The sequence below is a fragment of the Eschrichtius robustus genome, chromosome 4 (genome assembly GCF_028021215.1).
Source record: "Eschrichtius robustus isolate mEscRob2 chromosome 4, mEscRob2.pri, whole genome shotgun sequence".
NCBI lineage: Eukaryota > Metazoa > Chordata > Mammalia > Artiodactyla > Eschrichtiidae > Eschrichtius > Eschrichtius robustus.
In genome coordinates this window covers 101,864,449-101,880,422 of record NC_090827.1, presented here as the reverse complement: position 1 = coordinate 101,880,422, position 15,974 = coordinate 101,864,449, and the positions used below count along the sequence as shown (strand labels likewise).

At 39.3% G+C, this 15,974-nt stretch overlaps 1 protein-coding gene across 2 annotated transcripts in view; it reads right to left on the bottom strand.

Annotated features, from left to right (window-relative positions):
* PPARGC1A (PPARG coactivator 1 alpha) overlaps positions 1-15,974 on the bottom strand; it is a 293,001-nt gene that overhangs the window by 86,444 nt on the left and 190,583 nt on the right. Inside the window, exons 1-2 of one of the 2 annotated variants that reach the window (XM_068543150.1) lie at positions 10,539-10,676; positions 5,416-5,595 (exon numbers count right to left, since the gene is read on the bottom strand). In XM_068543150.1, coding sequence (XP_068399251.1) covers positions 5,416-5,595; positions 10,539-10,586 — 228 coding nt within the window. In that variant the 5' untranslated portion in view covers positions 10,587-10,676. Of the gene's footprint in view, positions 1-5,415; positions 5,596-10,538; positions 10,677-15,974 lie in introns of those variants that run through there. The other variant, XM_068543148.1, reaches the window with a different exon arrangement.

The following is a 15,974-nucleotide window of genomic DNA, read 5'->3' as shown; positions in this document are numbered from 1 at the left end:
TGACTCACAGTCTAAAAAAGTGCTTCAGCTCCTAAAGGTGAGCAGAAACTTAACCAGATAGATACCCATGAAGTTCCAATTCCCTTTGGAATATTTTTGAGTTAGTCTGCTTTGCCACCTCCCTCCCTAACCTAACGCATATTTATCAGGACTGATGGAATTTTCCTTTGAGGTGCTTCAAATTTTGTTCCCTGGACGCCATCCCCTCTGCTGTCACCTTGTCCCTTCCCTGCACCTGCATCGCATGGGGTTTGGAATGCAGCAGAGCCTGCTGTCAGATTTCCTCTACTTTCTTCCTGTCCATAGCTCTTAAAACGATCAGAACGATCACCCTTAAATACCATCTCCGTCACATTGCTCTCCTGCTAAAAATCTTCAGTGGCACCCTAATTCCTATCGTGTAAACACTTGCAACTGGGTCCTCAGGGCCTGGCATAATTTTGTACCCACCCTAAATCCAGACTAACCTATCTTACTCCTGTGCTCCCATTAATACATTTTTCACTTTGAGTAAACCAAGCTCTTTACCTTCATAATCCGTCTATGAAAAGACTTCACTCTTATTCTCTTATTAACCTGGGTGATGTTATTCTTGCTGATTCCCTCCTTAGCTAGGACACATATATATACACACACACACACACGTACATATATACATGTATACATGAATACACACAGTCTTGCAATATTTGCCAATTGCTAATATATATATAATATATAACTCCATGCATATAACTATACATGTGCACATATACATGGATGTAGATAGTGTTACGTTGTTCTCCAATTACTGATATATATGAACATGTACATATATCTGTATATTTGTATACATAGTCTTCCATTATTTGCTAATGGTTTCCGATTTCACCCTCCCAAACTAGATTTAAAGTCCTTTAGGGGAAACAGATCTATTGGAGCTTTATATGTAATTTTCACATTAGCTAACGCAGTTCACACCATCAATAAATATATGATGGTTAACTCATTCATGAGGTTGCAATTATTTACTGAGTACACACTTTCTCCTGCTTTCTAAGAAAACATCTAGAAAAACTTCAGTGACCAAGACAAGCTGGTTGCCTGCTCCCAAAATGCTCACAGCCTTTTGAATAGCCAAGATCTGTTGTTTTTAACTTCTTCATAAGTATATAATATATGCCCATTGTAGAAAAAAATTAGAATACAACTGAAAGTCAAAGGAAAAACTGTAAAATCATCTATATTCCCACTATAATGATCGAATATTCTTGAAAGATTCCATCCACCATTCCCCGGTGGCATATAGCAGGACACCTTACAGACAGATAGCAGGAAACCACCTTTTTTCTTTTACAAAAGTTCACAGTATCAGACCTTCCTGCAAGTTTCAGTAATTACCCAACGTGAATGCTGGCCACAGCTTAGAGACCTTCCCTCCCCGTTAGCAAAGGCAGCCTTCAGTACGTATTATGAGCAATGACCTAGAGACAGCTACATTCTCACTCTCCATGTACTAAAGAACCCCAAGTAGCTGCATTCAGAAGTTAACAGACCACCAAATGAAAGATGCCCATTCAGTGGAATCAAGGAGGCATCAAAGCAGAGGTTAAAATAAAGCAGAGACAAGGTGGCCCACAATGTCCCAGAAGAGCCAATGTGCTATTTAACCTAACCCATACCACCCATCTTTACAACACTGCCATGCTTTAAAAGCACTTCTTTATTCTTCTCCTTCAAACAATGCACAAAGCGACAGAGAGAAGGAAGTTGTGTTGCAATATTCTGAAACATAAATCTTGCTACCAGCCGGTCCAGGGACAGCATCCTGTTTTCCTGACACATGGATAAGATAAACTGGCTGCTGCACCTATAGGCCTCGTGTCCTGTTTTGCTAAGTGGCTTCTGAATCATACGTGGTCACCTGCATTTACACGTCCAAACATAGGTTGTGCAAGCAGATATCGCTGTTTGTGTGCCCAGTTACTCAACCAACATGCACAACTACGCGTCAGCTCACTCTCCTCCCACTCAGGAATTCACTGTTTCCCAAATTGGGACATTCAATTCCATTCTCTTTTTTCTTCTTCTTCTTAAGTTGTTCAACACGTAAAAATCAAACTAAGATTCAAATTATGGAAGAGGTCAAAGGAAGAAATTTCTATTTATTCCCAACCTTTAAACATTCTGCAATACTAAACGTAACTCTAAATACCCGCTTTCTTCCCGCTTTGATGAGAATTCAGAAATCCTGTGGCCAGTGTCCAGCAGTGTCATCAATGTGATACTTGAGTCAGGGAAAAGTGTTGAACCGCCCGGTGCCTTATTTTATTCTGGGAATCCGAGGTAGATAATGCTTGTTATTGGCAGATCAGAGGTGGCAGAGACCGTGACTGTTGGGCTTGCTCAAGTACAAGGCCTTCACAAATGTGATGAGGCAGGGTTTTGAGAATTGGAGGAGAACAAGGGAGCACAGGTGAAAGTCTGCTGTGAGAGGTTTAAAGTCACAGGCGCTGGGAAATGCCTTTGGGGTAATGCAGCTTTGGTAGAAGCAATGTGCAAAGCTGTAGCCATTCAAGGGTTACTCTGTTGCCTATAGAGCTTCTTCACAGGGGAAGACACAACTTTCGAATTCCACCTATGCTCAAAACACACTTTTTTCTTTGTTATAGAAAAGATGTCTGAGTTTAACGCTAGAGGGCAAAGAGTAGAGGCATCTTTTCTGTATGCAAATGCTGAGGAAGCTGCTTCTGTGTGTAACAGTATTGCCACATTTGGCCTTGCCCTTGGCATCGACAAAGAAGAATGGGTTTCGTGACATCAGAGAAAACTGTTATGGGGACTTATTGATACAGTCACTTTTGCTGTCTGCCACTAAGAGAATTCCTGACATATCAGTCCTGGGGCCCTGGGCATCTCGATAATTTTATATGGCTTCTAAGTCTTCATATCCTGTATCTTAACTCTATTTTCTCTCTTGGAAATCTGACGGATTCATCTTTAGCGTTTTCTAAAAATTGCGGCGACTTTTTTTTTTAAACAGGGTTTCTTCACCTCAGCACTATGGTCACTTGGGGCCAAGTGATTCTTTGCTGTGGGGAGCTGTCCTGTGCGTTATAGGATGTTAAACAGCATCTCTGGTCTCTACCTACTAAATACCAGCAGCACCTCTCTGCCTCCTGTCCTAAAAATCAAACATCCCGCCAAACAATGCGAAATATCCCCAGGCAGGCAAAATTGCCTTCAGTTGAGAACCACTGGTTTAATATGAACTGATGAGAGATTAAATGAAATAAACCTTGTGTTTAGAGTGTTGAAAACAATTCTACCAGTAGTAGAAAGTTATATAGGAAAACAAAAGGGGTGTCTTTGTGTAGATTAAGCATCTATAGATATATAACTAGTTGCCAATCCAAGTCTCCCGGAAGTGTAAATGAGAAGTACCTCATGCAGGTGCCACGACATGAAATACAGGGACACCAGCCATGAAAAAAAGGTGTATTTTTTGCAACCAGCCCACAAGGGAGGCCTTGACTACCACGGCATCGCCCCAACCACCTTTTAGTTTTTCCCTAACCATCTTCTACAAAATGCATGGCATTCATCCAATATGAAATAGTCGATTTTTAGATAAGAGGTCTATGGAGATGGACATTTTTAAAAGTACTGTTTACTTAATGCAGCATGACTTAAAATGGGCCTGTAACCTGACAAGTGTACTGAATGAGGAATGTTCAATTTACCAGTTCGAACCAGCCAAGTCCTCACATGAACTTTCTGAGACCCGGCTGAGAAGCCTGGGAAAGTATAACTAACCACAAACCCTCAGTGTTTCCTCCACCTGATTCCTTCTCCCCAGCCTTCACTCCATTACCTTAAGCACTCTTCTAAGACCCACTTAATGCTCCAGACATATTATAAAATCTTAGCGGTCAACAGAATCTACAGCCACCTCAGCTCACCAGCTATATACCTGCTTCCATGTCAACCAACACTGAAAGGAAAGATTCTGTTCTATTTTTAAATATATTGAGCAAAGAAGCAGCTTGGTATGTAAAGGATGGCTGTCACCCAAATTCACTGTTATTCTATTTTTAATCAAGGATAATAGACTTTGAAGTCAGATACATCTGGGGTTCAAATCCCACGTCTTTGTCAACTGTGTGATTTTGGGAAAATCACTTAGCCTCTCTGAAACTCACTGTCTGCATATGTAAAATGGGAATGATAATAATAGTACCTAAGCAATAGGTTGTTTTGAGGGATGAGTGCGATGACATACATAAAGCAAAAGTGTGCTAAAATGTTGGCCATTTTGTTATTACTATTACTCTTATGAACATACTATATTCATCATTCACTCACTATTCACGAAGCACTTATTCAACACCTTCTGTGTGCTGGAAAAGCTCAGTAAGTATTGTAAAATGGGTTTTCTTAATGACTCAATAAACATTTATTCAGTGCCTTTTATGTGCTGGGTGCTGGAAAAACTCAATAAATATTGTAAAATTGGCTTTCTTAATGACTCGAGATTTCAACCAAACAACACTGAAGTATAAGAAATGTCTCTGCTGGTGGATAAAAAATACATTTAAAGTGCTTTGTATGGAGCCTGGCACGTGGTAGATAGAAAATGTTACATGATAATGGTGGTGCTGGTGGTGGTGATACTGAAAACTAGTTGATTTGATAATCTTTACTCAATTCACTTGCCAGAGTTTGCCCCTCTAAGAAACTATTTATTTTCAAGTAAATGAGTACTGATCTTGTAAGAAAGAACTTCTTTTCTCAAAGTAACTGTTTAATAGATGCAGATTAACATTCTTTATTACAGGGTAGGCTTCTAATAAAGAGTCTAGAGTCTGGGAGGTAATTCTCATTACTGAAAAGTAAATTAATTTTTACTAATTTATAAGTAAATATCAGAGTAGTTGGGCTTAGTAGCTGGGCTTAGAAGTTCCCATAATATAAAGAAATCAGAGGTACGATTATAAATATGATAATGATAGTAAAAAAAAACTGCTCACCTACGTTGTAAAATAATTAAAGGTAGACCTCACCCCTTGGTTAAAAAGAAATGTACTCTTTTACATTTTACATTAGTTTACAGTAGGCACCATTTTCTGTGGGAAATAGACAGGAATAAACAGGTGTAGACGTTTGTTCTTCTTTGTCATTTATTCTTTCACAATCCCTTAGTATTTCAACAGAGTTTGATGCACTCTGTTGTGGGTCCTTAGGGCCTTAATTCTCAAAAAAAAAATTTGTCTTCCAAAATTGTTTTTCCACAAAATAGGAAGTGCCTAAGTATGATAAAAAGCCTTTTGGTGACAGCAAAGTAAGAACTCATTATGCTTTCAGGCCAATAATCACGTTAGTGTGGCATAAGCCAAGTTCAATGAGAAATTAATTTTCACCAAGGGCTGTCCTTACCTCAAATATGTTTGAAGGCTCATTGTTGTACTGATTGGATATTATTTCTGACTGGTCACTGCACCACTTGAGTCCACCCAGAAAGCTGTCCGTATCCAAGTCATTCACGTCTAGTTCAGAAAGGTCAAGTTCAGGAAGATCTGGGCAAAGAGGCTGGTCTTCACCAACCAGAGCAGCACACTGCAGGGGGCAGGGGAGGAAAGAAAAAAGCTTTCATTAACTGCAGGAATTTATTAAACTGCAATAGCATGTGATAGGAATTAAGCCTGGTTAATTCAACGACACCACCAAAGCTGGTTTCCAGGGTTTTAGTCCCCAGAATAAACATCCTAAATTCTTTACCTCACTTTGCTCCCAAAGGATACTTTGCCAGAACCATTCCATCCCAAATTCTACCTCCAAATCCATAGTAAATGCCATGCTTCTATGAAGCCTTCTCTGATTCGTCCAGTTAGAAATCAACTTAGATTTGTTGGTACCTCTTTGATAGTAAGCACTTACCAAGTTTCAAATTGTTTTCTGGTTAACTATATGCAAAATTTCACTCTACTCTTAGAGTATAAGCCCTTTGAGGGAAAGATACAAATTTGATTTCACCTTGGAATTGCATCACACATACGAGAGACAAAATAAACGATTACTAAATGAGAGAAAAAAAAAAAAAAAAAGAACTATACCAGGAAAACTTTCTCCATTTACTCTCTTTAACCATTATAATCCATATAATTCATTTAGCAACTAATGATGCAACGTCCTTTAACGTGTCTATGGTTCTCTTGAACTGTTATTTAAATCTTTTACTTTTCATGAGCTTCTGAACTTCTCAAACAGGTCAAAAATAAATCCATTGAGATGAAGGACAAAAATCATATTTTTTATGATCTTTGGTATCTTTCGCTATGTGTAACTTGCAGGTCTTGTGTGTTGGTGTGTGCGTCTGTGTATATGTGTATACCGTTGGGATCACCTGAAGTCTGAAAAGAAAAACCACTCTAGCACACCACAACTATGTTTTTGTTCATCATTTATATATTCCTAAACTATGCTCTAAGTGAATTCAAAAGAACAATTTTTTATTTGGAGTTTTAAAAATGATTTCAATATATTGAGAGGCTTAAAATACCCTCTACCGTGACTGCGCTGCTTGTGACCTCCTTGCATAGAGTAAGTGGTCTGTTAACTCTCCTGCACTGTGGCTTTCTGAGGAAAGTGGACCCGCTTCCTAAGGTGGGCTTCTAACCTCGGACTGGCTATCTGACTGCTGATTCATCACTGCCAATTGTGAAGAACCCTGCAGAAACTTCCTTTTGAAGGGATCTGGTGATGCCAGAGCCATAAGGACTTTATCTATCTGCAGGCCGAGGGGTCTCAATTGAAAGGCTCACTCTCTGAGGTGGTCCCCTCACGGCCCTCCCTCCCAAGGCCAGGAGAGATGATGGGGAGTTCTTCCCATCCAGGCAGCAGTTGGGCATGAAGCTAAAGATACTGCTTGACATTCAGATTTTGAATAAAATGAGTTCTACGCAGATTTTTTTTCTCAAGCACCCCTGTCATCCCTGGCAGGCTACATTACACGGGTCATATGCAACAGCATGATCGTAAGCACCACGCTGAGAAGTAGGTACTGGGTAATGGAGTCAGCAGTTGGTAAGGGGAGGCTGGGAGAAGCCTGAAAATTCCTGCACTTCCTCCCTAAGACCACTGGGCCCCACTGAGATCGCAAATTGCAGGCACAAAGGTAATGCCAAGAAAGGGCAACCCCCTTCATCTCAACTCTTTCCTTATCATTTTATTGGTCTTTCTCTTTTATTATTGGAGTTAGCCCAAAGTTACAGATCCGTATACTTGACTAGATTGATAAGTAAGCGGAGGCTGGGCTGAAGAGAAGATTTTGTTCTGGGACAGTGTTTGGATTTTGTTACAGGCACAACACTTCCCAGTCTCCACACTTGCCCACTGCTTGTCCTCCAAACACAAACACACACACACACCCCCGCACACAGTTAACTCTTCCACAACACGACCAATTCAGAGACAAGGGGAGAACTTTTTCACTGGTGCAAAACCCACTAGGATTAGGGGAGAGTCCTTAAAATAAAAAGCATAAACAACAAAAAAGAAAAATAAGTTCGACAACGTAGGATCTCTACATCTGGCTTAAATTCCTTTTGTGGAGAGCATACTCTAGAACCCGTGTTTGGGAATGCTGATACCAACTGGTGGACAACTTCTTGCTGTCTCTCTCTTTAACAGCCCTCTCGAGGCATGACTTCTTCAAAACCCTTTAACCTTTCAGAAATATGTATTTTTCAGTAACTTTTGAAAACCATTAAAAAGATCAGATCAATGTTTTGTATTTTACTCTGCTGTAATTCACATATTTCTTTCCTTTCCTCTCTCTGTCTGCCTCTCCCCCTTTTGCTTTTCTGTTATCATTGAAAAATGTGCATGTGCTCTTGCCAATGCTGACGTGCTAATAAAATCAGGGCTTCTGAACGTGGCATTATCCTGATAATCTAAAACACATTAGTGGTAGCAAGTGTTCCTGTTATTAATTTATATTTGGCCTTTGGATGATGCCAGACTTAACAGTCCGAGCCCTGGAACTGTCCCCATCTGACACTCTGATATTTACTGCTTCCCTATACATCTGTAACAGGTGTGCTTTATTGCAATTACGGAGACACATTCTACTGCCTCTTTGCAACTATGACAGCTATTTCACAACCATAGCCTTAATTTTATAATAAGATTTAAGAGGATAAAGCAGTCACTAAACACAAAAGGCTAATTATTGTACGTTATTTCACCCCAACAGACTTTTCTCTTAGTTGAAGAGCAGACAATAAATTAGCTTAACTGCACTGATGATAATGAAACATTATAATTAAGTATAATTCTCCATTAACCTTTTGGAGGTGTTTGTGCCATTGATGGTAAATTTTAAAGGGAGAGAGAGAAGAAAGAGTGGACTTGGCCACATTAATTACATTAATGAAAAAAGAATCTTACTTCTTAAAAAAAAAATTAGGACAGGGGATAAGGGGCAGGGCAGGGGTCAGTAAAGAATGACAGTCTCAGTAGAGTGTATGTCCTCGGAACTGTCTCTATCAATCTTGGTAAGCTTATTGGACATCACCTTCATTAAATTGGGAAACACGGGGGACTCGGAGTAGCTATAGTGATAGAGGCCTTTATTAACCAATGTACTGTCCCGTCATTATGTGCAAAGGGGCATAATACGTTTTAGGATGACAGCAAACATTAATGATTCAAAAAATGAAAGTGGCCTACGCTACCTGCTGCTCGTAATATTTGAGCCTGGCGGAGGTGATTCCCAGGGCTGCCACCACCGAGGTTGGGCTGCTAGCAGCCTGCTGCCTCCAGCGCAACAGAGAAGCGACTGGCCCATCTCAGCTGACCGACAACTCAATCCACGGCTGGACAATTAGCCCGAGACCTCACCTCCTTAAGAACAAAATTAAAAAGCCACTGTTCTAAACGGTTCTGACGCTTGTTTGAAAATGACTGCAGGAATGCCAATGAGGAAAATAAGTCTTCCCTATTTCCATATGATCTAGTTCTTCAATCAACTCCTAGCAGCATCAGGAAGAATACATGATGCAAAAATGAAACTACAGCAGCTGAGACCCACAGTGCCAGCCAGACAACCACCCACAGGATACTCCAGCTACTCGAAGACAATTAGGACTTTGAAGCCACTTAGATCCCTGACTCGTAATAGCTGCAGGACGTATGAATTATCCATAACTCTTCCACCTTACCAAGAAATCACAACAAGATAAGAACAGTTACAATCCGCAAATATGTATCTGCCAAGGCAAGAGAGGGCAAACGGAGCCAGCATTTGCAAGCCCAGCGAAGAGTTAAGAATCCAGGGCATGCCTCACTAGAGAGGAAAAATGCATTCGCAGACGGCCTGGGCCAAATTATTTTCACTTTAGATGTGTATCGCAGCACCACATGGACATCTTATTTAATCAAATCACGTGTAGCCCTTGATCCTCCCCTTACCCTACGTGCCCCCAGCTTCCCAGAGGAAGCTCTCCCAGCCTTTTGCCAGATTCATTGTTAGCCGCTCAGATCCTCCCTGCAATTCAATTCGGGTCCATCTCACCAGAGTCCACAGAAAGTTTTGCTTGTTTCCCAAGTTGGCCAAACTTTCCGAGAACATTCCATTGTGTTGAATGCGAACATGCCGCGGTCCTCCGTCCCCCCTGCTAGTCACTCTAGACTCCAGAGATTACGAGGAAACCGGCTCGCTTTTTTCCCCCCTGTATGAATTGTAGCCAGCAGAGACTGTGGAATTGATGTATTGCCATCTATTTTTACACAAGCAGCGAGCAGCTCCACACACAGTCCTGCATAAACTCTATTCTCTCTCCGGCTTCAGGCAGCTCTCCGTGGTACAGAGAGATTTAACCATTGGCTTCCCTGCCACTGACGCTGATGGAAAACCTTGCACCGTGAGGCTTTTTTTTTTGTTTTTTTCTTTGCTGGCCAAAGCTTTCAACCACATAGAGGAGTTTTAAAAGAATCAGCTTTGTTGTTTTGTGTTCTGTGGGAAAAGCAATCTAAAATAGCCCAGCAGGATTATTTAGGATTTTGTGAGTTCTCTGATGAACAGAGAGAGAAGAAGAAAACAATCCAGACTAGAGTCAAAACTGACTAGATTTGAGCCCATCTATTTTAATATTTTTATCTTCATCTTATTATAAATAGAAATGGCATTTTTCCAACCAGGCCACTAAACACCACTGGAAAGACTTCAGCTTCTGATTCATATCAATATCTTAGGGCATAAATATTGCATATGAGTAGAAACAGAGCCAAAGGCACATGGAAAGAGTTTCTAACTGCAACAGATCCTGATGACAGCAGCTAAGCTTTGATTTGTTCACGGTATCTCAGAGCCACCTTAAAATAGCAAACTTATTGGAGTTAAGATAAGATTGAGATTCCCTTCCCAAAGCTCCTGCCCGGGCTACTTTGCTGCCTCCTCTCCTCGCCCAAGCCCAAGCCCTTCCCCCTCTTACAGGCATAATTGCATTGTGAGGGAAGCTTCCGTCCTGGCTGCAGTGCTGAGCCCAGCCCCACCTCACCTCGATGTCACTCCATACAGAGTCCTGGTTGCACATGTCCCACGCCATCCAGCTCCTGAATGACGCCAGTCAAGCTGTTTCAACTCCAATCCACAGTGACACAGAGCACACACTCATGCAGGCAACCAGCCCCTTACTGAGAGTGAACTGAAGGCACCTGTCTTACTACAGTCCCCAGTCACATGACAAAGCTATTAAAAAGTAGGCTGGGCTGTCACTCACCCAGCCTCCCTTCTCCTGTGCTGCTAGCTGCTCAAACTCGTGACGTCACTCAAAGGCAGCCCTCTGCCTCAGTGAAGTAACGCTTAAAAAAAAAAAAAAAAAAAAAAACGGAAAGAAAGAAAGGAAACACTTGGACTTTTGGAGCATCATGCTGTGACTAAAGCCAGCTTTGAATGCCACCGACTCTAAATGGAGCCCTGGCCATATAATAACTAAAATCCCCTGCAATCTTTTTTTAATTTATTTTCCTTCCAAAACAAGCAAGTGGCAAAGCTCTCTGTTTCATGACAGAGTAACTACATTCTTAGCTAAAATGTGGACTCCCTCAGGACTCAGATTTGAAGACATCCAAGTGGACTTGGTTTGGGACTAAAGCAAGATCTTATCACATGATGGATTTTTATGAGACATTTTCTAATTGGGGGAAGTGTTTGAAAACAGAGAATGGGGCATGCTTTCCTTCTTTTTTTCTTTTTTTTTTTTGCTTATTTAATCAACAAAACAGTCTGTATTTGTTAAGGTATAAACAAACTCCTCCACCCAGAAATCTGCTGTCCCTGTGGCAGTAGGGAACACCAGCTCCCGAGAAGTGTTACTGCAGTTTACTCTGTTCCATATAAGGAGAACAAGCAACAAAATACCACCCTTTCAGGGTCCTTCTAATTACTTCCATTTCTCTCATAGGCTCTCAGAAAACAAGTGTTAGTAAAGACATTCGCTGCCGCTTGGCCCAGATCAGTTTAGTTTCCCGGCTACCTTTTTTTTTTTTTTTCATACATGTAGCATTTCCTCTGCAACTGCCTTAGGGTGCCTTTTTGAATAAACACTGGATTCCAACCCTAGTACCCTGGGTTGTGCAGTTTGCCTTTGAGATCAAGAATGTCCATGGAGTAAGGGAAAAATACCAACATGCTATTAGCAGAAATATTCATTTCTTGAGCTTTTTCATTTTTTGAATTTTTCAGCTTCTAGCCTGAGACAATGAGGGCTAATGCAGGTTCAACTGTTTTATGATGACACTACGTATTGAATCCATAACAAACTCAAGGTACTAGACAACGCCAGAAAACACTTCCCATAACACCACAGAGGTCGGATTTAACCCTTCCAAGTTCCAGAGTGATGTTCACGTGGATACATATTTGTGAATATACATGTTTTTATAAAATTTTAAACCCCATTTATTTTAAAAATCAACTCAGTCTTTTACTTGATAATTATTCATCTGAAAAAAAAAATTCCCCAGGGATCTAAAAATGATTCTAAAGCACTATTCATTTAATCTCCTATTCTACTAAGTTTGATGTAATGAATTTGCTATTGTCCATCCCTTTATCAGGAAAAAAATGGTGATTTGCTCTAAATATAAAGTAGCTCAAATATTAAAGTGAAAGAAAAAACAAACCAAAAAACATCAGACTGTTTCTTCTTTCAGATCACATCTATTTTAAGAAATTTGTCTACCCTGAGATCTGCAACAAGTTGCTAGTATATTCCTGAATAATGTGATGAAATTGACAGTTTGTCATTACTGGACGTAAAACGATGGCCAAAAGCTTTGACGTTTTAAGTTAGCTGAATACATTTCACTGGCACATTTTCCCTCTTACAAATAGAGGAAAATTACCATAGTTTTAATTTTCCAAATCAAGAAAGAACAGGAAAATACAACCTCGGGAAGGCTTTTATACATGCAATTAGTGGCATTACTCTGCACTCCCCACAAAGAAACACTAATTTTCTTCACAATTATATTCTGATTTAATGTAAAACTACAGTAAATTATTAAAATGCAGGGCAAAGGTCATTGGCTCTGTGCTCAACACAGTCAACTGTGAAATAATATTGGTCACTTGACCAAGAAGAGTTGATGTTTATTCATTATTATCAGGTGATCCCTGTGTCGTGATATTCTCTGATACTTTTGTGTTCATTGAATGCTAGGCATCCATTATATTTATGTGAATATATATATATTTTTTAATCCTATCTTTTAGAGATGTTCTTTACACTGGAACATTCTGTATTATTGTTTTTGATATTTAACCTGTTCATATTATGTTATCGGGGTTTTCTTGTTTGTCTTTTTGCCGCCTAATTCCACTTTTTCTTAATCAAATCAGCACATCCACTGAAAGCAAAGGTGGTTTTATATATACATACTTGTTTCTTTTTCTTACCATCACGAAGAGGGTTAGTTAGGAGTCAAAACATTGAAATGATTTATAAACTCCAGCATAATGCAATTTTTCCCTCAGATTTCTATTATTGTACACATAAAAATTTAAATAGATTCTTGGGGAAAATTAGAGTACCTTCCACTGTTGTTTTTTTGGTCTCAAAATTACAACTCTAATGAGAGGGATACTTTAGAGGTCTTATAACTTGGTTAATTAGCTCTTCAGATTAAACTTTCTCTTCTGTCCAGTTTTTCTTTTCTCAGGAGTACATAAAGTGTTAGTTGCTCACCAACCTTGGTCTTTCCTGGTTTCCCAGGATGTTTCTATATTTGATTCCCCCTCTGCCTTGACTGTTTCTCTTCCTTTCTCCCTGCAGCCCTCATTTCATCCCTTCATCAACTCTGCCTCCAAGATTTCCAAATGTTTGGTTTCAATCAACAATGATCTATTGAAACCTTACTGTGTCCACAGCAATGTATTGCAAAGGCTGCTAAGAAGGCATATGTCATGAACACAAGGGAACTTACTTACAATTTGGGAGGATGACAGACCTTAAAAACACAGGGTAATCTGATATGAAAAAAACATTGCTATTTTGCTCAATATCCAATTCTTTTCTTCCTTAAAATACACCCTTTCTAGGTACAAGGTCCTTTCACTAACCATTAAATTCACACCCAAATCAACCCCATTTTGTCTCAACAATAGAAGGAGGTATTTATTAACATCTGTTGAGTGCTCATAATGTTCCATATCTACACAGAGCCTGGATTCCACCCCAATGGAATTTCTCCCCTCAGTAGTTCGGTTATCGTTCCCCAAGACTCCAACATTGGTGGAGGCAAGAGTATCTATCCTTAAAGTCGATAAGAGAGAAATTAAACCTTCAAGAGAAGAATTCAATTCTATGAAAAAAATTTGACAAAGTACATAACGTTTGAGTTTCCTTCCCCTCTCCTGCCCCAGATTGCAAGGCTTTTGCTGCCCTGCCTATTTCAGACATCTGCCAGTTATAAAAAATAAACACCATCAAACCCAAATACCCAAGTAGACAACAGCAGAGACTACTGGTTTTGATCTCAGTATTGAACATAGGTGGGAACTCAGAAGTGAAGAGCTACTAGTATAAATATCTTTTTGCTCATTTGTTTTTCTAAGCTTACAATAAACTACATGAGAATAAATTTAAGGCTAAAAGTTTTCGAAGAAGAAAAATGGGGAAGAAAATATACAGCAGAGCTTACAAGGGCTAGACACTGAAATTAGCATTTTAGATACCACACTTCGATCAATTTAGTCCTCAAAACTACCCAATAAAGATGATCTGTGTACCCATTTTATAACTGAGAAAATTAAGACAGAGCCAGGATTTAGATAACAGCTGAAAAGAGCATACAGATCTCTGAAAACCCTTCTAGGAAGAACTAAAGTTTCATAATAAGAATAATATTCATTCCCAAATCGAAAGCACAGCAAAGTCCCCCGAGGCAACTTTATAACCTAGAGACTGTCTATGTAGCTGGAAACCAACATTCCTGGGAATGCTGCCTGCATAGAAAGGAAAGGGATCTGCCTAGAATGGCTAATATTTTTAAAGTTAATCATTGATAACAGGCATTCAGTTGCTGGCTTTTAATTCCTAGAGGGGCTAACTGATCCTGAAACCCCACATCAGTCTGAGCACGTGCTCTGAGCCCCTGGGACGTGTTTGAAGCTGCTGCTGTGCAGGGCACAGAAGTTGGTAGCAGGGCAGGGTATAACAAAGGCCTCTAGCCTATAACCACTCTAAAATGAAGTCTTATTTTACACAAAATCACCATGGTGATGTCACTGTGAACTGAGCATATTTGGAAAACAGAGGAAAATCAGTAGTCGGCTTTAATGCCTCCTAGCATTTGTTTATTTATTTTTTTATCTTCTAATAAACTAAACAACTTCAGCAACCTCTCTCTCATCTCCAGTGAAACCTTCTGCAGACCAGCTCTATGCAACTGAGCCTGTATTTTAACGTGGATCTCAAAATCTGCTCTTGGCATTTTTCACATTAAAATAAAAAATAATGTGCAAATTAATCCAAATTGCAATCAATTGGACTAATCTAAACATAAGGCAAGAAGTATGCTTATTAGGCCCACAGATAAGAGATAATAAAAGGATGGTTAAAATCTGATTTTGTCTGATGCTTAACTCTGTTGTATTTGTGCATTTATAGACATTTTCATTTACCTTAATTATTTCAGGTTAATTCATTTATAATGCAGCGAGTTATTGACTATTTAAACAAGAAATGTTCAATAGGATTATTTAGCATTTTTTTTTTACTGAAACTGAAAATAAAGCACATCATATCTTATTAAATTTGTTATTATTTAAAATTTTAAAGTCCTATCGAACCTCAATAACATAATTCACTTGGTAAGAGAGATATTTTATCCCCTAACTGAAGTTACTGAGGGCCAGAGAAACCTCAGGTACACAAATTATTAAATTGGAAAAAAACTGTTAGTCAAACAGTTCCCCCTGTTTGGTACTTATTTCTAGAGCTGGGGTCCTAATGAGCTTAACTTTTTTTGATTGTAGAGAAAAAATTGTACTTTCAACTATTGTTGAAATGGAAGAATTAAATAAGTGAAGTGTTTTTTTTTTTCTTTTTCTTTTTTTCAATCCCACCAGGTAAGATTCAGGCGGGTTTTAGTTATTTTGCTTTTGTTTCTGTTGTGGATTTCTCCAGTGCTTTGGTATTTGAATTTTACTCTAGCAGAGTGAATATATATCCTAAAAATGTGAGGATGTAGAAAGGAAATAAATTCTCATCTTAGGAAGCAATTAGCTTAAGGTCTAGCTAAATTTTGTGATGCCTTATATAAACTCTTACTTTTTTTGCTAGCCCAAGTAAACACAAGATTTTTGAGGAAATATTCTTAATCAAGAAGACCACTTCTAAGACTGACCTCCACATAGCAGCTCAATCAAAAACAGATGTCAAATACTACTGGTCAGATTATAAATGAGTACAAAGTTTTCTAGAGGACAA